The sequence below is a fragment of the Pygocentrus nattereri genome, chromosome 24 (assembly GCF_015220715.1).
Source record: "Pygocentrus nattereri isolate fPygNat1 chromosome 24, fPygNat1.pri, whole genome shotgun sequence".
Taxonomy (NCBI): Eukaryota; Metazoa; Chordata; class Actinopteri; order Characiformes; family Serrasalmidae; genus Pygocentrus; species Pygocentrus nattereri.
In genome coordinates this window covers 11,089,630-11,113,972 of record NC_051234.1, presented here as the reverse complement: position 1 = coordinate 11,113,972, position 24,343 = coordinate 11,089,630, and the positions used below count along the sequence as shown (strand labels likewise).

The 24,343-nt window shown below is 41.5% G+C and overlaps 1 protein-coding gene across 4 annotated transcripts in view; it reads left to right on the top strand.

Annotated features, from left to right (window-relative positions):
- The window catches only part of gramd1a (GRAM domain containing 1A), a 65,325-nt gene that overhangs the window by 11,756 nt on the left and 29,226 nt on the right, over positions 1–24,343 (top strand). The window contains exons 1-2 of one of the 4 annotated variants that reach the window (XM_037534088.1): positions 1,983–2,273; positions 3,341–3,746. The exons of 1 other annotated variant lie outside the window; for it this stretch is intronic. In XM_037534088.1, coding sequence (XP_037389985.1) covers positions 3,349–3,746 — 398 coding nt within the window. In that variant the 5' untranslated portion in view covers positions 1,983–2,273; positions 3,341–3,348. Of the gene's footprint in view, positions 1–1,982; positions 2,274–3,325; positions 3,747–18,301; positions 18,488–24,343 lie in introns of those variants that run through there. 2 more of the 4 variants (XM_017714438.2, XM_017714440.2) reach the window with 2 other exon arrangements.

Sequence of the window (24,343 nt, the reverse complement as noted above, 5' to 3'; positions counted from 1 at the left end):
TACTGGTATCTACAGATGGACAGATGTATGGACACAGTCTTGGCTTTACACTGAATCCTGTTGTGTTTGGCTATGCTAATGTACTCTTTCATATGTTTGTAGATAACAGAATGTCATGCAGTGTCATAGGGCTGTGTGGTAAATCGTATTTTTTATCGTTACTGTATTGAGTTTCCACAATAAACACAGTGTTAAGGGCTGCAATGACAGACCAAGTTATAAGGTTATGTTATTAATAATGTCCTTCACTGAGTGAGAAACTTAACCATCCAGCTAAACAGCCAGTCACAAAACATTCATGTGCACTTCGCAAAAACAACTATCCTGAACCACCAGTGTTCAAAATGCTTCAAATATGATTATTTCACTCTTTATGGTCATTAGATCACTCTCCATGCAGGCTGTACACTCAAAAAAGATGGTTCTTTAAAGGTTCTTTAGTAAAGACGGTGTTTCTGTACAGAACCGAGAAAGAGGCATTCGCATGCTTAAATGGTTCTTCAGACTGAAGGAGAATCAATTGCACCAAAAAGGGTTTTTCTGTTGTTACGATGTCAAGCTTGTTTTTGGTGCCATATGGAACCCATCTCAAAAAGATGCTATATAGCACCATATAAAACACATTCTCCATCCATCTAAAGAACGATTTCATGATGCAAATAACACTCTTTGTCTTCACTAAAGAACCCTTGAAGAACCAAAAGTGTTCTGTATTGGCTACCGTTACAACAAACGTGCATCACTAAAACGATGGATCCTGTTTAATTTGATCATTTTTCTTGGCCAATAAAAAAACTAAGTATAGGTTTGTAGTCTGACTTCTGTCAGGAATAGAAAAGGCTGTTCATCACTGACGTTTCGCAGCGAAGAAATTTTCCACAAGGGGGCACAGTTAGCAGCCAGACAGCATTTAATGCCTCATAGGAGCAGCCTAGCATCAGTGTCCTTATTCAGCCCTACAGCAAATAAATACAGTCTGTAGGTCTGACATAAGTAGCTGTCAGTGCTTCGTTATTATTACTTTGTACTGTGGTGAGCCAGAAAAACACTTTTTTTAAATAAGAATTTATCTCATTGTAATATCTTACTTCTTTATTGAATATCATAGTTTGCGTCTGTATCCTGCAACTCTACAGTGTCAGAAACCACATAATCAAGTCTACTAGAGAAACTGATCATCTCTGCACACTAAGGCTACGTTTACACAGCAGATAAAAGTGGCCCAAATCCGATCTTTTTCTCCGTATGTGACTCAGATGTGTGTCTGTGTGTCAGTCTGAACAGATAAACACAGTGAATCTGATATTTTCAGTTTTCATTTGAGACGCTTTCATAGGTGGTACTGAAATCCGATACATATCCAAACTGCGGCAGTGCGACCCGGCAGAACAAGAACGAATCCAAGGACGTGAAAGTGGCCTTGGCCGAGTAACATGCCCTTTTTACACGTTCTGGATGATGAGCCCAGCTGTCAACCATTGGAACTTCATAATCACTCCTGTGATGCTGGTGAAGATGAAACCGAAAGCTCTGGCGTTCGCTGGCCATCATGACTGTTTACCTCTGGACGATCATGAAGCTCTGTTCTTTTGCGCATGCAGGTCAGTTTAGGAGCCGATCTGTTCAGACTGATGTCGCATACAGGTCACATTTGCAAGATAAAGTGAACAGCCAAACAGAAAAAATCAGATTTGGTAAGAAAATCAGAGTAGGGCCACTTTTATCTGCTGTGCACCCCTATCTGATGATGCAGGCCTGCAGTTAGCACCCAGCAAAATTATTTTGGCCAAATCATGACTTTAAGTGGATGGAGCGGAGTGTAAACGCAGTCTCGTCTCCTCAGGACCTGGTAGATAGTGCAGTGAAGTGCAGGTTGTGGAGTGAGGGATGAGGCTGAGCGATTGCACAAACAAGTGAAAAGGAACAGGCCAAAGACTGGGCTGCCACAAACTAAAATTCTGACTCTGTTTTATCTTATTTTTCATTCTCCAACTCAGTATTGGATTTTTTTTTTTCTGTTTTCCTCATTTGTATCTCTGTGTCTTTGTATACTGATGAGTGAAAGGTGTTGCCCAAGCGAGGACAGCTTTTTCTCCTCTTTTTTAAAGTCAGCCGAGGCCCCACCCCTCCGTGTTTCCTGCTGCAGGGCTTCTGACTCGTGCTGACTGTGAGGAAGTTACTGAGCAGTCAGTTCTGTTTTGAAACGTGGGGCTTCCAAACGTGGATGAGGAGCTGGTTTTGAAGACTGCGCTGGACGCGAACAGGCCGTCTTAGTAAGTGTAGTTATTCAGTGAGTCTAATAGTAAACATATTAACCCCTTAAACTCTGTCTGAGTGGGTTCAGGGAGTCTCAGAACTGCAGACATTACACATTATGGTGAATTGAATGATTCATAGTAACTACAGAGAAATTATTAATTGAATACTGAGGGATTTTTATTGAATAATCAGTAGTTGCTGTAAATAATATTAGAAATATTTGTCATAATTATGGACTATGATTTATTATTACTGGATAAATCATATCTACTGAACAATATATAGTAACTACTGAATAATTCATAGATGAGCTGTGCATAATTTGTTCATTGTTATTGCAGTAATTAGCAATTCTAATGTATTATTACTGGATAAATCATAGTTGCTACTGAACAGTGAATATAACTACTGAATAATTAACAGTAGTTGCTGAATAATTCAAAGAAGCAGCAGAATAATTCATAATACTCATAATACTGAATCATTTAAAAAAGTTAATGAATAATTCTTAGTAGGCACTGAATAATTAAGACAAGTCACTGAATAATTAACAGTAGATATTGAATAATTCAAAGACGTTACTGAATAATTCATAGGAGATACTGAACAATTCATAGCAGATACTGAAAACATTCAAGTTCACTGAATAGTTCATAGTCATTACTGGATAAAATTAATAGTAGAACTGAATAATTTATTAGTAGGTCCTGAATAATTAAAAGAAGTCACTGAATAATTCATAGATGAGCTGTGCATCATCTGTTAGCTATGTAATAGTTTGTTATTGCTATTTTGGCCTTTGCAACACTGATATCATTAAAGGGCTGCAATATGCAAATGAGCCTCTAACCAGTAAAAAAAAATCTGTTAGAATCCTGATGAATCAAATTCATCCCTGATCTGTCAAACACATAATTTGGTTTCTACACTGGTTCTGAAAGGTTTTGCAGTTTTGTAGGTAATACCGTTGAGTCATGGTAGGAAGTGATGTGTCTACATTAATGTCTGAATAACAGGTCTGGAGTTTGAGGGGTTAATTAACAGGATCGACCTGCAGATGCTAATATTAGCTCATTCTCAGAAAGTGCTATGGCTAAGCCTGTTCCCATCCCCACACTGACCGTCCTCCCACCGTCATCCGATACCGAGTCATGGTCCCGTTCGCCCAGCCCCCGGCCCCATCGGACCCACCACTCTCACAGGACCTGCGAAAAAGAGAAACATCGAGCCCACGCTCAGGAGAACCCAGCAGAACCTGGTGCTCCAGATCAGAATCGCCCCGAATGCAACCGGATCAGAGCCGAAGAGAAAAGGAGCAGGAGGCGGAGCCTATCGCCCAGAATCCTGAAACGTACAGACAGGGTGGAGGAGGTGGGGGTACATGGGCAGCAGGGCAGATTCTCCCCCCTCCTGCTGCGCCCGTCCCGCTCACGCTGGTCCCTCCGCAGCTTCCTCAGCAAGGACTCGGACTGGGACAGCAGCTGCAGGTCAGTGTGCAGAAAACAAACAAACAAAAACAGATAAACAAATAACCTGCTTATACATATCCCTGTGCACTTATATTTTGAGCTAATTTGCGTAATATGCAAAACCTACTTTTGCAAATTAGTCCTACAGTATTCATACTATCCTCATGTTTTTGGGGTCAAAAAATTATCCGGCACATTTTAATTCTATAAACAATATGGCTGCCATATGCAAATGAATCCTTCTGGAAAAATCAAAATAATTCTTATTTGATTGAAAAATCTAGAACTCAAGAATCCTTCACCCAAAAAAATGTAAACTTGGCAGGCTTATTCCTAAGGAGACTCTGGGGTAGCCTATCAATCATTAGGGGGCGCTGTAAATGCTACATAGCTGTTTCTAAGCATCCGTACATCCGATCAAGTTGAAACTTTGCAAGTACCGTCTATTACAAAGACTATAAGTGAATCTTTAAGGACACTTCGAAATATTTAAATTTATGTCTGCCATCGGCCAGTGAGCTTCCAGGAGACATTTGACAGGCTTAACATTGGCCAATCCTCACGATACTTGACAGCTATCTCTATCTTACCGCCTTCTAACAACCTCTGCCTCTCTAGGTAAATAATTATCCAGCACATTTAAATTTTTTTACTCATTGTGGTCTTCCTCCAGCACTTAATCCTTGCGGCCATGGCATTGCTAGCTTAAATTGCTATAGCTCATCAGTTTTTGGTCCGATCATCTTAAAATTGTAAATATATCTATAAATTGAGACTGTGATGTGGCTTTGATCCTGATTGGCCCATAGGGGGCACATTAACACTTAAAACCACTTAAAATTTTTAAAAACGTTATTACAATGATACTGCAAAGTCGACAGATAATTAAGAGGTGTCCTTTGATTCAGTTCACTAATCTGAAGAACTTTATATTTACATGTTATGTCATAAATTACATGTTATGTCCTTCTCTGGTATTTTGAAGTTTTCATGTAAAGACTACAGCTTATTATACCAAGGTCAAAAGGTCCATCTGAATAAAACTCTGTGAATATCTATGGTGGAGGTCCCTGATGAAATTTTATAACATGTGGAGACCTTTGGACCAATTCTGACCCAATTTCACTGAGGTCCTTTTTGCTTAAAGGGTCCTTATGAGTGCATTGGGTCTCATTTTGCCGTGCTCATCAAAGCCTTTAACATAGAGAAAGAAAATACTTTGTTAACGTAACAAAGACAAAGTTTATCATTACTCATGTATTCCTTCAAACCTTTGTAGATCAGTAAATTGAAATGCAAACGTATATTAGGTTTAAAACCCCCTGCTCGTTGTTCATGACAAATGAAGGCCTGTTGATAAACTCGGTCTTCTTTTCAGCCTCTGTGCCTCGAAGGCCCAAACTGCATTAGACCAGATCAGGCCTATTTAGCTCAAAGTGCTTGAGAGCTTCATGGGCTTATGCGTGCTTGGACCTGCTCATTGCCGTTTGCGGCTGTATTGAAAACTTGCTTTTGTTCCACCCCCTGCTTAAAAAAGCTTGCTGATGCTTCTTCCCCTGCTTAAAAACCTGCTTTTCCTCCTTTAATATGACCAAATGTTTCACTTAAAATACCTTTTTATGCTGCTCCATCTGCTTAAGAAAACCTCCTTATGCTCCTCCCCCTGCTTAGAAAACCTTGTCCTCTTTCAGTAAGATGGAAAGCTTGAGAAAAAAAAAACTTATGCCCCTACCCTGCTTTAAAGAACTGTCTTTTGCTCCTCCTGCTATGAGAACATGCATGTGCTCCTCCTCCTGACATTTCAGCCCAAACTGCTCATTTACATACTTCAGTATTAAAGGCACAGTAACAAAAACAGCTTTTATTTAATTTAATTCTTAAGGATGAACAGAGGTTGGAAAACAGTCATGCAGACATTAGTTTTTGTCTTTTTGATGCACAAAACCACAACAGATGTCAGTGTGAGGAAAAAGGATGGGGAAATAAAACAGAGGAAAATGTAGAGGATCAGCCCTTTAAGATGTGCTGACAATAGCGTTCCCTGCCAGGTGCGCCAGGGCAGTCCCAGCAGGTGCAGGTAATGTTTTCTTGTAGGGAAGTGTTGAGTTTCCCTTCTGTAAGAGGAGTAAAAATAGCACATCAGTGAAAACCGACACTTCACTCCAGGAGGGAGAAGCTTCCATCTGTGTTATAATGGTTTTAGAATAGAGTTTCGAATTGCATTTAGAGCAAAAGCTGCAGATCTGTTCTCATACACAATATTTAAACACTGTGTCCACTCACTGTCCACTCTGTTAGACACTCCTACCTTGTCAGTCCACACTTGTAGATGTAAAGTCTGAGATGATAGCTCATCCGCTGCTGCACAGTTTGTGTTGGTCATCCTCTAGTCCTTCATCAGTGGCACAGGACGCTGCCCACAAGACACTGTTGGCTGGATATTTTTGGTTGGTGGACTATTCTCAGTCCAGCAGTGACACTGAGGTGTTTGAAAACTCCAGCAGCACTGCTGTGTCTGATCCACTCAGACCAGCACAACACACACTAACACACCACCACCACCACTGTGTCAGCGTTACTGCAGTGCTGAGAATGACCCACCACCCAAATAGTACCTGCTCTGTGAGGATCCTGTGGGGGTCCTGATCAATGAAGAACAGAGTGCAGATGGACTACAGTCTGTAACTGTAGAGCTACAGAAGGAGACTGTGTGGTCAGTGGAGCTGATGAAGTGGATGGTGAGGGTAGGTGGGTTTAATATTATGGCTGGTCTGTGTAGTGCTGTGTTATTGGTGGAGTGTTACTAAGGGAGCTCTGTCTCCTGTGAGCTGGGGGCGTGGCCTGGTTTCAGCTGTGCTCTGCATGACATCACCACTGACCAATAGTAGCCTGCTGCTCTCTGTATGATGTCACCGCTAGCCAATCAGCGGGTTGAATGCAGATGCTGCAGTGAGCTGATCAGCTCCACAGAGTCAGTGTCCTTCACAGTTACCACCGCCAGCAGTGCTAATACTGACTGGCCTCTCTTGTACGCTCGCTGTGATCACTGCTTAAAGAGAATCTGGGTATTTTTTTATTTTTTAATCTTCATTTTACAGCCCTTTTCAGAACGTGTGTTCAGAATGTTTTTTTTTGTTCAGAATATTTACATGTATGTATGTAAACGTGTGTGTGTGTGTGTGTGTGTGTGTATATATATATATATATATATATATATATATATATATATATATATACATATAAAATAGAGTTTTGTACAAGTTGAAGTCTTTTTACAAACTTTTACAAACAAAATGATTTCTTTCTGTTCATTTATTGGTTAATATATGGGTTAATTATGCTTACACTATGAGGAGATTTAGATCAATAAAAATATATATAAAAATAGTACAAATAAAAATAAATATTTGTATTTCTCTCCAATTTTCTTCCCAATTTAGCAATTTATTATATCCAGTTCCACCCACTATCCACTAGTTAGGGGCGAGGGAAGAAATGGGATTGGGCCATAATGTTGGTAGGGGCGAGGGAAGAAATGGGATTGGGCCATAATGTTGGTAGGGGCGAGGGGTGAAATGGGATTGGGTCATAATGTTGGTAGGGGCGAGGGGTGAAATGGGATTGGGCCATAATGTTGGTAGGGGAGAGGGGTGAAATGGGATTGGGCCATAATGTTAAAAGAGCAAGGGATGAAATGGGATTGGGCCATAATGTTGATGGGGTGAGGGATGAAATGGGATTGGGCCATAATGTTGGTAGGGGAGATGTGTGACATGGGATTGGGTCATAATGTTGTTAGGTACGAGGGGTGAAATGGGATTGGGCCATAATGTTGGTAGGGGCGAGTGGTGAAATGGGATTGGGCCATAATGTTGATGGGGTGAGGGATGAAATGGGATTGGGTCATAATGTTGTTAGGGGAGATGTGTGAAATGGGATTGGGCCATAATGTTGGTAGGGGCGAGGGGTGAAATGGGATTGGGCCATAATGTTGGTAGGGGCGAGGGGTGAAATGGGATTGGGCCATAATGTTGGTAGGGGCGAGGGAAGAAATGGGATTGGGCCATAATGTTGGTAGGGGTGAGGGGTGAAATGGGATTGTGCCATAATGTTGATGGGGCGAGGGAAGAAATGGGATTGGGCCATAATGTTGGTAGGGGAGAGGGGTGAAATGGGATTGGGCCATAATGTTAAAAGAGCGAGGGATGAAATGGGATTGGGTCATAATGTTGATGGGGTGAGGGATGAAATGGGATTGGGTCATAATGTTGGTAGGGGAGATGTGTGAAATGGGATTGGGCCATAATGTTGTTAGGGGAGATGTGTGAAATGGGATTGGGCCATAATGTTGGTAGGGGTGAGGGGTGAAATGGTATTGGGCCATAATGTTGATAGGGGCGAGGGAAGAAATGGGATTGGGTCATAATTTTGTTAGGGGAGATGTGTGAAATGGGATTGGGCCATAATGTTGTTAGGGGAGATGTGTGAAATGGGATTGGGCCATAATGTTGGTAGGGGCGAGGGGTGAAATGGGATTGGGCCATAATGTTGGTAGGGGCGAGGGGTGAAATGGGATTGGGCCATAATGTTGGTAGGGGCGAGGGGTGAAATGGGATTGGGCCATAATGTTGGTAGGGGCGAGGGGTGAAATGGGATTGGGCCATAATGTTGGTAGGGGCGAGGGAAGAAATGGGATTGGGCCATAATGTTGGTAGGGGTGAGGGGTGAAATGGGATTGGGCCATAATGTTGATGGGGCGAGGGAAGAAATGGGATTGGGCCATAATGTTGGTAGGGGAGAGGGGTGAAATGGGATTGGGCCATAATGTTAAAAGAGCGAGGGATGAAATGGGATTGGGTCATAATGTTGATGGGGTGAGGGATGAAATGGGATTGGGTCATAATGTTGGTAGGGGAGATGTGTGAAATGGGATTGGGCCATAATGTTGTTAGGGGAGATGTGTGAAATGGGATTGGGCCATAATGTTGGTAGGGGTGAGGGGTGAAATGGTATTGGGCCATAATGTTGATAGGGGCGAGGGAAGAAATGGGATTGGGTCATAATTTTGTTAGGGGAGATGTGTGAAATGGGATTGGGCCATAATGTTGTTAGGGGAGATGTGTGAAATGGGATTGGGCCATAATGTTGTTAGGGGCGAGGGATGAAATGGGATTGGACCATAATATTGCTTTTATTATAGCTGCACTTTGAAACCACGGCATGCATGTGTTTATCATAAAATCCCAGAACTTTTTCATGTTAAATATATATGATGAGCAGTGCAGATTACGCCGGTCTGACCGTCAGCCTCTTTACTGACTTACAGAAGTTTAAATACATTTGTTTGTGAACACCCATCATGGTTTATTTCTCTGGTTTCATAATGTTTGATGACATTGTCTCTGAGCTCTGTGGTGCGGGGTTCGGTTACAGAAGCGTCAGAGCAGCTGCTGTAATCTCTGATCTCAGAGTCTTTTTGTCTGATTGTTTTTGTAAACAGTTTTATGAACACCCCTTTAAAAATGCTTGTATTAATTGGTAAAGTAAAAGTCATGAAAGAGTAGGTGGATTAATCTTAGTCCTGGGCTACATTTTATTATCGAAGGAGAATCATGATTCTGAATGCTTAAAGGGGAACTCCACCACTTCCTGTATAATTGAGTGTTTGTGATGGAATTCAGAGTGAGTCAGAGTGGTTTGGTGTGAAATGGTTCAGATGACTTTACAGTGGTGGTGATAGGAACCAGGGGTCACCATATCTACAACACAAATACAGACATTTTATTTACTATCAAAACCACCAGTGAACCTACACAAGTCTTCTGAGTTTATATGGAATGTTGTTGATGGAAAATAGTGGAAAATCTGAAATAATACGTTTCTTTGGGGACTAATTTGCCTCACAGCACCCTGCATATTATGTATCCCTCCACCATGAACTGATTTTAAGGCCAAAGGCTTCTCAAAACTATTGTAAAACAGTGTCTCAGTCATCAGGCAGTGAATTCATAACCATTTCATGGTTACAACCGTTGCATGAAAAGGAAGCTTTTAGAGGTGGACTTCTGGTTCCTATCACCACCACCACCATTCAGACTCTAAGTTTGTCTAGAACAGAGCATAGGGCATTTAGAAGATGCACTGGAGTTCACCTTTAAGCGCTGTCTGGGAATCTGACTATTGGTGTTAACAATGATAATAATAGTATTGCATCATTGAAATGAGGCCTACAATTACAAGAACAGGCCAATGTTTATTTATGATAAAACAATAATAGACAGAAGAAAGGCAGTGTTGGACCACATGTTTATGAAATATTAACTACAGGTTGCACTGTACAAGAAGCTTTTTCGCCCTCGCCACTCAGCAAGAAACTGTTGTTTATTCATGCGTGTTCAATGGTGGTCAAACTCCACCATGTTAGACCACCGTAATGCATGCTTCAGCACTGTCATCCAGTTCACCTGATTCAGCATTAAAGGCTTAATGTTAAAGCTGCACTATTTCTTGTTAAAACAAATGTGTCGTTACTGAATGAGGAGATATAAACCGGCTGAAATATGGTGTTGCTGCTGCGAGTCGCCTGTAAAGATTGAAATCAACCTTTAAAAGTCAGTGGTGTCGAGTTTCTCACACCACGTTGTACGTCTTTACATATTAATGTCACACACAGACTCTAAAAGAGGCTCAATGTTTCAGCCTCAAATGATCGCTCATGACAGTAGTAGATAATTCACTCACATCCTCAGAGACACTTCTTCACTGAGTTTAGACAGAGTTGTCTTTCAGTTCTTCTTTAACACAAGTTCTTCTTAAGCACAACTGATGTTACAAAACGTTCTTCTGCACATCGCATGAAATTATGCATTTCCAGTACTAGCAGTAATGCTAATCAGTCAGTGCTCAGTAGCAGTAATGCTAATCAATCAGCGCTCAGTAGCAGTAATGCTAATCAATCAGCGCTCAGTAGCAGTAATGCTAATCAATCAGCGCTCAGTAGCAGTAATGTTAATCAATCAGCGCTCAGTAGCAGTAATGCTAATCAATCAGCGCTCAGTAGCAGTAATGCTAATCAATCAGCACTCAGTAGCAGTAATGCTAATCAATCAGCGCTCAGTAGCAGTAATGCTAATCAATCAGCGCTCAGTAGCAGTAATGCCAACCAATCAGCGTTCAGTAGCAGTAATGCCAACCAGTCAGCACTCAGTAGCAGTAATGCCAACCAGTCAGCGTTCCGTAGCAGTAATGCCAACCAATCAGCGTTCAGTAGCAGTAATTCTAACCAGTCAGCACTCAGTAGCAGTAATGCCAACCAATCAGCACTCAGTAGCAGTAATGAAAACCAGTCAGCGTTCCGTAGCAGTAATGCCAACCAATCAGCGTTCAGTAGCAGTAATGCCAACCAATCAGCGTTCAGTAGCAGTAATGCCAACCAATCAACGTTCAGTAGCAGTAATGCCAACCAGTCAGCGTTCAGTAACAGTAATGCTAATCAGTCAGCGCTCAGTAGCAGTAATGCTAACCAATCCGCGTTCCGTAGCAGTAATGCCAACCAATCAGCACTGAGTAGCATTAATGCTAACTAATCAGCGTTCAGTAGCAGTAATGCTAACCAATCAGCACTCAGTAGCAGTAATGCCAACCAATCAGCACTCAGTATCAGTAATGCCAACCAATCAGCTCTCGGTAGCTTTTTTTTTTTTGTTTGTTTGTTTTAGTAAAATACATCCTTCTATTTATCCTTTCCATAATTAAAGAAAGCTACTGGACAAACGTTTAAGAACTGTTTGGCTGTTCAGCTCAATTTACTCCCATTTATTCCGGAGTCACTCTCAGGCACAATGTACAAAACTCACACTTCAAGGTTGCGGCTGCTGTCTTTAGCACACCATGTTAGTCCATTTTTAGATAACGTTGTGTCAGAAACCACATAATTGCATCTGCAGTGCTAATGTGCTGAATTATTGTTGAATTTCACAATGTCAAATTGTTCCACTCAGTGAGATACTTTTAGAAGTATATTATATTGCTATTTTATCAATTATTTTATCAATTATTATTAACTGCCCAAAACCTTCTGAGAGAACTGCGCTCTTAATTAACAGATGTCCTTGGTAAGGAAATGATGCAGCACTCAAAAACTTGATGTTATCTCACCCAGAAGATCTTTATCAGACATATGTGGGCCGAAACATCATGCCTTCTAAATAAAAGGCTTGTTTGGTTAAGAGCGACGGTTCGGACTCGTGCAGCGTGCAGTGCTGAGTGTGTAAACTGAGCTGACCAGTCGGTCAGGGCAGAGCTGCTGAGTGTACAGACCAGTCCGTGTTTGTTTGGGGCCTTCTGTGTGTGGTGTTTATCAGATGCGTTGCTTTTAAAGGGTTTGTGGTCAATAACCGCTCCTGACTCAGACATGTGAGCGCTTGCACAAGCCCTTTAGATTTAGCTTATTGACCAGGGGTGTTCAAACTTTCTTTAAAGAGGGCCAAATTGTAGGCTTCCCGCCTGTGAAAAAGCCAAGGTAAAAGCATGATGGTACGCTATGATTGGTTTATCTGCGTGTCTCTAGGGTGGGACTAGCAAATAGTGCTTTGACTGAGGGGAAAATAAAACCCCACATTGCTTGTACTACAGTGGATGTAATGTGCACTGAATACGATCCAGCGCTCTCCCTGTGATGGCGTATCGTCGACACATTATAACCCTTCACGATTTGTTATCGTCGTATCACACACCCCTATCTGTAGGCTGGCTGGCCAGTCTGCAGTGATGGCACCCACTCCTAATTCTTCAGTGATATGAAACTGAAGTCAGATATTCGTCAGATTCTTGTTCGAATTTTCCCATTCCACCTTAAATGGTGCACCAGTTACATACTGCTGCTTCAGTCATCAAAACTGCTGGACTATTTAAGGTGGAATGGGAAAGTTAGCCAACCGAGACAGTAGCATGCTATTAGCAATATTTTATGCTTGTTATGTAGAAAATGACCAAAATACACCGAAACTACATTAAACTAAGAAAATAAGGTGTTTATTTGTTAAGGTGTAAATATTTATTTATTTTTAACAGAGAAAACTCTAACATTTGTTGGTTTCTTTGGTCTCTTGTTCAGCCCTCTTGCTGGTTTTTCCTTTTTTCTCGTATCTGTTTGGAGTGTCTGAAAAACCTCTGTTTGGAGGGTCATGTAGCGCCAACACTTCGCCCCACCTCTGTATCTCAACAAGAATCGGGACACCCTGCCCCTAGACATGAGTGTGCTAAACAGAGGGGTAGGGCTGAGTGGTAGGGAGGAGGGGTGAAATGGGGTCGGTGTGCAGTAACTGATGTGTTCACTTACTTCCACTTAAACAAAACATGGAATTTGACATTTTGCATATGACTGTAAGGGCACAGTAACAAAAGGAGCCTGTTTAATTCAGCCTGACTGATGAAGAGAGGCCAGTAAACGGTCATGTAAAAATGATTCACTGTTGTTGCTGTTGTTTATAAGTGAACTTGAGGGGGGGGTGCAAAATGCAAGACAGATGTAGGACATGGGCTTTTTAAGTTGTCAACGTGGAAGGTTTAATTCTACGATTTAAGTCTAATTGCTTTTCTTCTTCTGAGTCGGTTGCTAAGTGAGCCCGCTGTCTGGTGCTCAGAACTAAAATTAGCTTAGCTCTGAGAAGTTCAGAGCCATTTGAAAAAAGGGGGAAAAGGACACATCAGCAGCGCTGGGAGAGGAAGAATGTTGACCAGTCTGAGCATGTGGAGCGGGAGCGCTTTCTCAGCGGAGGCGCATCCAGGGCTTATACCGTAATGACAACGAATGATCTTTGCAGTGATTTTGTGCGTTATTGAGAATCAGATTAACTGATTAGTCCATCTTGGTGCAAACGCCATATTAGGCTTGTCCGAAATGCCTGTGGGTGATTTATAAGAGACCTTAACAGGAATCTGTAACGTCAGAACACTTAAACATGTGCACATTAAATAGTTACATCAGGATTTTAATGAGTATTGCTGTTATTAGTGTGGTGTTAGGGTCTGTGGGACCCATTTTCACTGTTTATTTTTTTCCCCAACCTCGCATTCTTGGCCTTTGCTCATTTTCTGTGAAAAACATGTAAAATATGTATCTTCACTCTGTTCATCCCCCACACATTTATATTATACATGTGGTGTTGGGCCGAACCTGCGGGGAGTAAAAGTGTGAAGGTTCTGTCCTTCACTCTGTGCTCCTCCTACATGGCCTGCTGTTAGTGTGTTTGTATATATGTGTGTGAGGGTGGACAACATAGACAGGCTGCTGACTGGCTACAGCTGCTAAAGGAGAACCCTATGCTGGCTGCTAGGGATATTTTTAAAAATCTGATATTTTTACATAAACTGTTATTATTGTATTGATTTAAATAATAAGTAATGTAGTCGGTCCACCAGGCCACTGAGTAATAAACACATCAACACCACACAAGGGTTAACAAAGTCTAGCACATGCAAAAATAAATAAAATACATCAAAGCAGCATTATGTAATAATTTTAGCTTACAATATCATTTTAATGGGGCACTGACTTGGTGAGAATGGCGTCCGCTATAGCGCTATGTAACGAGGAAAAATGAATTTGTATGTGACTCAGTGTATTTGAGACAAGACAGTGGCTTAAATCCAATCAATTATTCATTGCATTAATTGCCTTTGTTTAATCAGTGTTGCCCCACAGAACAGCGGATCATTCGGCTGCGTTAGAGAACAAAGACAAAGTGATTGATTACGTCTGTCTGCGGTGAACAGGGGAGAAAAAACGTGTAGTGAATTTCAGTCTCTGTTCTCTGCACTTTACGGCTGCACGATGTATCAGTTTCGTGATTATATTGCTACGCATTGCGGTTGTAACAAGTCAGCCAATAGATTAAAATGCAGTGGTCCATCAGTAACGCAGTATGATGATTAAAGATCTGCATTATTTTGACCACAGTCGTCTTTGTTTGGATTACATTTGCTGTGATTCATCAGAACACTCAGAAACTCATCTGGAAATGTGATTGGTGCACTGTGATTGGTTAGAGAGCTCATTTGCATATTGTAGATGTGTTCAATGGAAGTATTCTGTAGCCCAATTGCAGTGGATTATCTTCTGTATTTGGAGGGATTTTCCCACTTTAGCTTTGTGGGCATTGATGTTGTCTCTTTCCCTCTCTTCCTACATCCCAAATTTTGCTTCATTAGTTTAGAACAGGAGTTATGAGGCTAATGCAGTGGTGGACAGTAATTAAGTAAATGTAATTCGTTACTGTACTTAAGTAGTTTCTTTGTGTATCTGTACTGAAGTTTTTCCATTTTGGGCGACTTTTCGCTTTCACTCCACTACATTTCAAAGTCAAATATCTTATTTTTTTACTCCACTACATTATGAGAAATCTATCGTTCCTTTTGATTTATGTGTGTTTAAAAACATAGATGCACAAAGCAAGAGCACCAATCAGGGCGCAGCGGACACTTTGTTCTGAGCTTGTTTTGACCTGTCGTTCATACCGACCCAGTGCAGCACGCGGTTCAGCAGCACAGCAGCGTAAAATTTTGGGAGAGTCTGTTCAACATAAATGATGAACTAACCTAACTTTGTGTAAATAGAGCACAATATAGAAATATGTCCACATATGCAGTCGTGACTGACGCGGCTTTTTTCTGAATTTCTACAAACACCATTTCATTTTATAGTAAAATAGTCTGGGCTGGTTTATGTTTATGAAGAGAGGCCTACAGATCAACATAGTAAAGGAGCTCATTTGTGATACTGAGTTTAAAGTTTTGAGTTTTTTATTAAACTTGTTTAAATTTAAACTAATTTTTATTTAAACTACGTTAAATCTTAATCTGCGTTGGACTGGCGACCTGTCCAGGTATCCTGCCTTCCACCCGAAGACTGCTGGGATAGGCTCCAGCACCCCCCGCGACCCTGATGGAGAAGCGGCTTAGAAAATGGATGGATGGATGGATGGATGGATGGATGGATGGATGGATGGATGGATGGATGGATGGATGGATGGATGGATGGATGGATGGATGGATGGATGGATGGATGGATGGATGGATGGATGGATGGATGGATCTTAAACTGAAACTTTGCTTGTTTGTAAAAAGCTGTTTTGGAGCCACTCGGTTCTCCCTGCTGGAAACTGTTTACCTTCAGTGTTTGGTGCTTATGATAATATTAATAGACATCAGCTTCACTAATTAATGACATTTTATTAAAAGACTGGTTTATCAAGAGAGACACAAGTATTTTCACCTAAAATGAGTTCATGAAGAGAGTCTTGTTGTAATAATGATACCAGGTCCTTAGTCATAATTAATCTTTTAGTACTTTTACTTTTGATACTTAAGTACATTTGAAGGCAAATATTTTTGTACTTTTACTCAAGTGGAGGTCTAAATGGAGGAACTTCCACTTTTACTGGAGTATATACTTCATCCACCACTGGGCTAATTTTGCTAACAAACACTAGAACTCAATAGTCACCCAAATAGCCCAAATAGTTTCTGCACAAAAATACATCACCAAAACGTCTCAAGCTGCTTCCAGCTCTTCAGGTGATACAGATGTGCTGATGTAGTTTAGATCACAGTATGATTAGCTGTGAGCTTTAAAAATAAAATAATAAATAAAGCTTCACTGCCGGTATTTTAGGTAGCACAAGAGCTGATATTCACCAGGCAGGACTGACTTTGGATTAGATTCCTCTGTATTTATGACGATCATCGGCACAAATGTTGATTCTAGATCAGCACTTCGACTGCTGAGGTGGTTCATGAATACATACACTTTTGTCTGAAAAGGCCGCCTGCAGTTCTGTTCATGTTCATCGCTCCAAACCACAATTCTGCACCACCTTAATGAAGACCTAGATGTGGTTTGTGTGGGTAGAGAGAAGATGTGGTGATGTATTTTTACAGACACTTTTTGAGCTACTTGGGTGACTATTGAGTTCTAGCGTTGGTTGTGGTTTCCTTGCCACTCCGGTTCTGAATTAAAGAAGCCGAATTCGCACTTGATCGGAAAATTAGGTAAATTAGATTTCCCATTGAACTGCTCCTTAAATCGACTAATCTACCTATTCTGCCTCAGTTCCTCTCTGTTTGCTGCCATTCTAAGTTCTATCTGTGACGAGTGATTTTACAGAGCAGTGAAACAACAGAAGTCATATCGCCCCCTACACTTCCTTTAATGTACTACAGTCTGTCAGAATGACTGCGTGGATCATATGAACATTATAGAGCGCTTAGAGTTACTCACAGTGAGCCTGATGACCACGGCTGGTGTGTTATTTCAGCAGAGAATAATGTATCTGTGAATAGACTGAGTCAGATATTGGATTTCACTTCGGCTTGACGGAATTGCACAGGGAGGAGCGGGACAAATGTGTCGGTTGCGGGCGGGAGAAATGATTCCGATTCTTTTGTACTCCCGGACCTCTGGACTCCCGGTCCGTGGGGTGGGGATTGTGCGAGGCACAGTGGACTGAAGCAGGTGATGACAGAGAAAAGGAAAAAAGTTAAGTTTTCTTTTTCAATGATAAGGAATTTTTCACTGAGCATATTAACAGGAGTCTATGAAGAAAGCTGCCAACCAGTGACGGTAAGGAACAGCGTGAATTAAGTAAAAACACTAAATAGTCCCACCTGCTTTACCAAAATGTATTGTAAATGTATTTCTGAATATGTCTGTGCTCTGAATGTTGTAAATATATTCTGAATACATTTAGGACAGTATATTCAGTGTATTCAGTATTAAGCCATCACTACTTTTTCAAAGTATTTTGCACAACCCTGGCATCACATGGCTGCAGTGTTGTCATAATGTGGTTATTGCCACAGCCCTCATCTCTGACATGCTGTGAATATCCTCTTTCTTAAAAAATATAGCAGTATCCGTTATCAGTTTTGACATCGTCATTGCATCTCGTGGGCAGCTGAATAAATGGACCAGGCCTGTGAAAACGAGTCAAAAGAGTGCATGCATTCACACGTTGCTCCAAAAGCATCTTTCCCCCTACTCATTTACGCTTTGTTAACCTCCCGTTCTTTGGCCCCTGGTCCACTATACTATATTGTAATTCCCCTCCCTCCCCCCGTGGTGCCCTTTGAACCGAGATTACTACAGAGCTCCTAGGAAAGCAGATTATGGAGACACAACCAGCCATACTGGATTAATACGTGCTCTGTAGTCTGTAAACCACCAGCATGGGGACAGAACGAGGGCTGGAAGGATTGGCCAGGCTTGGCCACGCTGCGTGTTAAGGCAATTACGCTCCCTGTCCAGTCTTTAAAGTGGGCCATCACCACCCACAGTGGATAATGGACAGTTTGGGCTCCATAATGTAAAACCGAATGACTCCAAGTCCGGCATATGTGCACCATCTTATTGACCAACATGAGTGCCTGCTTTCCTGCTTTAATCCTTTCTTCTGGCTTGGCCCATTGCAGCAGAAGAGCAGGCCCATCCTCCTCCTCCTCCTCCTCCTCCTCCTGACCAAGATCCTCTTTTCTCCTCCTCCCTCCCTCCCTCCCTCCCTCCCTCCCTCCCTATCTCTCTATCCCTGTGTGTTGGTGCCTCTCCTCTCCAGCTAGAGTATGCACGGTTGGAAAATGTCAATCTTAAAGGTTTAAAATGGCGAAAATAGGACGTGTTTCTGGTGCTATGGAGGCGTCCAGCTGGACTGCACGGCACGGCAGATTATAGAGCTGAACTCGGCACCGTCCAATGAGATGTTCGAGTAAGTAGATCGTTTTGGATCGTGCACTTTTGGACTCTTCGTATCTCAGAGGATGTTACTGGCTCATTAAACACGATGCAGGAGCGTCCAGCTCGTCCTGAAGGCTGCAAACTTGGTCGACTTTGGCGTTTTGTGCTCACAGGCGAGGCGATTTGGGCGATTTCGGCCACTTTAACTGCTCAGATCGCAGCCAGCGAGCACTTACGGCGTATATAGCTTTGCACTTAAGCTCAATTATTCGGTAAAATGTGTATTTTCGTGCGTGTTTTTACAGCGTCTTGTTCAAATTTTCCCGTTCTACCTTAAATGGTGCAGCAGTAACAGTAACCGCAGCGCTATTTAAGGTGGAACGGGTAAATTCGAAGAACACGCTGGCGAGTAGGAAACCAGCTTCAGCCTCGCTCATTCATTCCGCTGACATTGTGCACATTAGCACGGTTTAGCCGCTAGCTGCCCGTTTTTACAAAAAAATATTGTATGCTTGTTTATTTATTTGTTTTTTTCTTTTTCAACTGTAGTCATGTGTGCTTCTCTGTCCTTCGGGACGACGCTGTGCTTAATGTGTGCTCTTATAACGTTTCTGCAGTTACTTTTACGCCTGGCTATAAGGGCTAATAGAATCTGTCAGAGTGCCCGCTGATGGCTCAGCCTTAAAGGGGAATTCCACCCCGTTTCCAAAATTTCCACGTAATTAAGTATTCTCCAGGGTATATTTTGGTTTTTCCATCTGAATTTACATGACCAAATTGTAAGGCAAATTGAGTAACTGCGTGAAATAAATGTAAATTTCTATTTTATTCATTTACTTTTTGCGTCAGCTCCCCTCACATTAACAGGAGACGTGTTTGTAATTGACATTCATTCAACAAATTCATTAAGATTTTTTACTTTGACATTTTCTGTTCATTTGAGGGGAACTTTTACAAAAAAAACAACAACATATATATATATATAATTACATCTATTTCATGCAGTTACTGTATAATTTGCCTTACGAGTTGGTCATGAAAATTCAGATGGACAAACCAAAATATTCCCTGGAGAATAAGAGGTTAAAGGGTTCTTGGTTCTTCAGGTTGATGGAGAATGTGCTGGAGTTGGTTCCATGTAGAAACTTTTTCAAAAGGGTATACAGAAGACTGAAGAACCATTTAATCACCCAAAGGGCTCTTTAGGTATTTGTGGTTCTATACAGAACATGTTATTTACTAAAGAACCCTCGAAGAACCATTGTTTTTAAGATTATAGTTTTGAGACTCTTCACTCAGAACATGCATTTTAATAAACCATTCATAGTGGAAAGAGTCATGAGGCTTTACCAGGGAAGCAGGGTAAGAAAAACCCAGAAGACACTTTTAGGTTTCCTGGAAAGTAAATAAAATTGCTGTTTGTGTTGCAGACATGGTGACCACAGGTTCCCATCACCACCACTGTAAAGAAAGGAATCAGTAACAGACCACTCTGAAAGACTGTTTACACCTCAACCACTGAATTAGGCAGACATTTTGAAGATTAGGTGGAGTTCCCCTTTAAACAGACTGTGGAAGGCAAAATCAGACCCATAATCAAACCACAGGCTCAGAAAGGCTGCAATTTTATTCAGACAGCGGTGTTTAGTGTGAGCACTATCAGGCTGCTTTAAACCCATCAGCAAACAGCTAGTGATCATGTTAAAGGGGAGTTCCACCAATTATTCAAAATTCCTGAATAATTCAGTGTGTGAGATGTAAACGGAGAGATTCAGAGTGGTTTGGTGTGAAATGGTTCAGATGTCTTTACAGTGCTGGTGATAGGAAACAGGGGTCGCCATGACTACAACACTGATATAGACATTTTATTTACCATCCAAAACCACCAGTGGACCTACACAAGTCTTCTGAGGTTATATGAATGTTGATGATGGAAAATATATAGGACTTCTTTGTGGACTATTTTCCCTTACAGCGCCCTGCATGTATCCCTCCACCATGAATGGAGTTTAAGTTCATAAAACAGTGTCTCGGACATCAGGCAGTGAATTCATAACCATCTCATGTAATAACTTACTCTGAGGAGCTTTTAGAGGTGGACGTCTGGTTCCTGTCACCACCACTGTGAACAATTCTGACTCAGTAAGTTTCTCTAAAATGGAGTGTTTAAACACCAAACCACTCTGAATGACTTTGTTTACATCTTAACCATTTAATTAGAGTAAAAAAAAATAGGTGGAATTGTCCTTTTGCCTTTTCCACTCTCTGCTAATAATAGCCCGGTCTGTAATACAGCAAGGATGCTTTCAGCAGGGAAAATGAAGGCATGGCTGAAGTCGGTTAGTATGGCGATAGGTGTTTTAGTGATGGTAATGGCAATGATCACCAGTGAATAACCGTGGTCAACTTGTTCAGGTTTAGATGCTCAGGCTGCGATTGCTCCTCTCATGCGCATGAAAGTGTGACGTTTGTGATGAAGAGCTAATCATGTGAAACGTGGCAAGGAGTCTGGTTTCATTTTCAGAGAATGAAAATAATCTTTCTGCATAAATATGTAGAAAGAAAAGCATTTATAACTGTAAAAGGCATCACTGTCGTCCTAGTCACTGTGTTGGTGCTTATTGGGTTAATAATTGTAGTGTCCAACCCCCGACCAAGCCCCCCAAACCATCCCCCCAAAAAAATTTGAACAGTTTCCAAAATATCATCCGTGCAGTGAAACACCGCATACACACTAACACACACACTAAGGGGCAGTGCGCACACTTTCCCGGAGTGGTGGGCTGCCCTATCCACGACGCCTGGGGGTTAGGTGCCTTGATCCAGGGCAATTCAGTCATGTACTGTTGGCCCAGGGGCTCAAACTGGCGACCTTCTGGTCACAGGATGGGTTCCGTAATCTCCAGCCTGTGACTGCTACTAGAAACTGAGCACTGTGCAGTCGTAGGCAAAAGCTTGAACACGCCGATCAAATTACGGTTTGTTTGTTTTCTCCACAGAGAACACACAAAAATTTGGTGTTTTTTTTCTGCTAGTTGTTGTGCTCATTTTCTATTTATTAACTTGGAAAACAGTGAATACAAAATGTACCCAAACTTTTCACAGGCCACATTTTCTATATTATTTCCCCCCAATATGTTAAATTCAATAAATAAACAGTAATTCCATATTAAATGTGTCGAAGTGTCTCTGTAGAGCAGAAAGGACCATATTGGAAAATCTCAAATCTGAGGGTTTATATTTTAATATGAATAATCAACAGCAAAAAAATATATTACAATATATTATTCACATATTTCTTGTAAATACATGATATATTTAGGCTACATTAACTACAGATGACTATTACATGTCTTTAAATGTCCCCAGGATGTAGGTCTTTTAAGCTTACTTGTGTGTTTCGACTCCTGACGTATTTTCTTTTCTGCAAGTTCATGAATTCTTGGGATCAGTTTCTGAGCTGCTGAGTGTTTAGTGTTTATGTTGGTTGAACTGCAGCTGGTGTGTTTGGCAATAAGGCGTTTGCAATTGAGTAGAAAACTGCTGTCTTGTAGATTGTTGTTAGGAGTGGCATTTGTTGTCATTGCAGTTGCAGTGCATGCTGGGGATTGTACTGCTGATTCTGAAATGGGCTAAAAAAATCAAAATAATTGGGATTGGATTGTGCAAGCGGGCCTGTGTCTGAGGTTCTCCTTGATTGGTCAGAAGGCTCTCCTTGATTGGTTAGAAGGCTCTTCCTGGTTGGTCAGAAGGCTGTCTTTTGATTGTTCAGCAGGCTCTCTTTGATTGGTCCGAAAGCCTGTCCCTGATTGATCAGGAGTCTCTGCCTGAGTGGTCAGAAGCCTGTCTCTGATTGGCCCCAGAGTTGTTTATGATCTGACCCTGATCGTAACCCTCCCTGCACGCTAAGTGCCGTGTCGCTGGTCATGAGAAGATCTCGCGTGTGTCTCTTCTGTTTCTGTGATTTGTTGATCTGTGACGTGGCGACTCCAGCGCTGTCATCCTGTGTTGATGTTTCCATCAAGCTGAGCGTGTCTGACCTTGGCACTGTGCGAGGCTGTAGTCATAGGCAGGTTTTATATGTCACTGAGTTTGCTTTGCTTTGTATTTGCTCGAGTCTGTCCACTCATTTGAAGGCAGGCCTGTACAACAAGGCTAAATGAACCCATTATTGTCGATATCTGAGGTGTCAGGTTTTTATATGAGCTTGTCTGAGTGAAAATCTGCTGACTTTTTTCAAATAGATTCAACCAAATAGCTAAAAAAGTCAGTTATCGCTTGATTTGATTTGTCTTTAAATTCAGTCTTTTGGGTACAGTACAGTCGAAGCATGATGGTGAATAAAAGTTTTGAAATTGGATGGAATTAGAAACTGTTCTGTTAAATTTATCTAAGGTATACTTTTACAACTTCGTCACTTTTGGACAATGAAATCAGTATTGGCAGATAATAAGTATAATTGATAATCTGGTAATTGCAAACATTGAATAAATGTTTAGATTGTGACTGACAATTAATTTCTGACTGGGGATGTGTTTATTGTGCTGTGGAAGGTCAGGACATTCAGCTGAAATATCTACATTTGTAACTATACAGAAATAAGTGCTGTAATTCTCTGTAGTGCTCACAATTCCGATATCGGTCCTTCTCTATTTTAAACTAATCAGAAGAGGTTCTATAACAGCATCTGTGTTTACCTTCAAAGATTTTCTCCAGTCCAATTTAATACATTCTGATTGTATATTAAGACTGAGGTGTTTTTATCTCGGGGTGGCACGGTGGCGTGCGGTGGGTAGCACTGTCGCCTCATAGCTAAGAAGGGCCTGGGTTCGATTCCCCGGCCGGACGACCAGGGTCTTCTATGTGTGGAGTTTGCATGTTCTCCCCGTGTCTGCATGGGTTTCCTCCGGGTTAGGATCCTGACCCTAAGGGAGAATCGGCTTAGAAAGTGTGTGTGTGTGTGTGTGTGTGTGTGTGTGTGTGTGTGTGTGTGTGTGTGTGTGTGTGTGTGTGTTTATCTCACTCTACTCAATCTGTTAAATCTACATGCTCACACATGCATAGAGAACTCCTTAGTGTAGATGTTACCATGACAGCCAGCATCATGTGAGTTCAGTCAGAGTGAGATGAGCAGCAGTGAGCAGTGCCTGTGTTTTAAATTACTTTAAAATGTCAGATTCAGGAAAACGTCCTTCATATCTCCTTATTAAAGAAGACGTCGTGTTCCGAGACACATAAGCTGGACGTCTGTACCACCGCTGTCTTTAAAAGATCAGAGCATAAACTTGGTCTCCTCTGCAGACCAGTTTCTGCTCCGGCATGTTGGACGGTATAAACTTTCACTGTGACGCGACGCACATGCAGAACGGACTTAAACTTTCCGATTAGGAATGTAATCGGATACAGGCGTTTACGCAGATATTATTCTTCTATTTAACGGATTATTTTCAGGATCACCCACCTCGTTCAATCAGATAGAAACTGTATTCCGAATGGCCTCAATCAAACTAGACTATTCCAGCTGAGGTCTCAACATGGATATATTCTGTTCTGAATGAGCTATTAGTCGGATTGTTATCGGATTATCAGGCTGCATGTAAACGCGGCCGATTTCCCTTATCAGTCTGAATTACTCTGTTGGCTGTGAAGGGGTTAAAACAAACCCTGTGATGTGAATCTGGGTTAGTAGCATTAAACGTAAACATCTGCCTTTTCTTTATTCAGTGTAGATTAGACTAAGCAGATGGAAGTTAAATTGATTGATTTCTCATTAGTCATCATTCCTATATTATGAATAAACCCCCCCACCCCAACCTTGTCTTTTTAAGCGCTGATGATCAGATAAAGCGGAATGTTTGTGTACAGACGCTCCGGCCCATGTGGACGC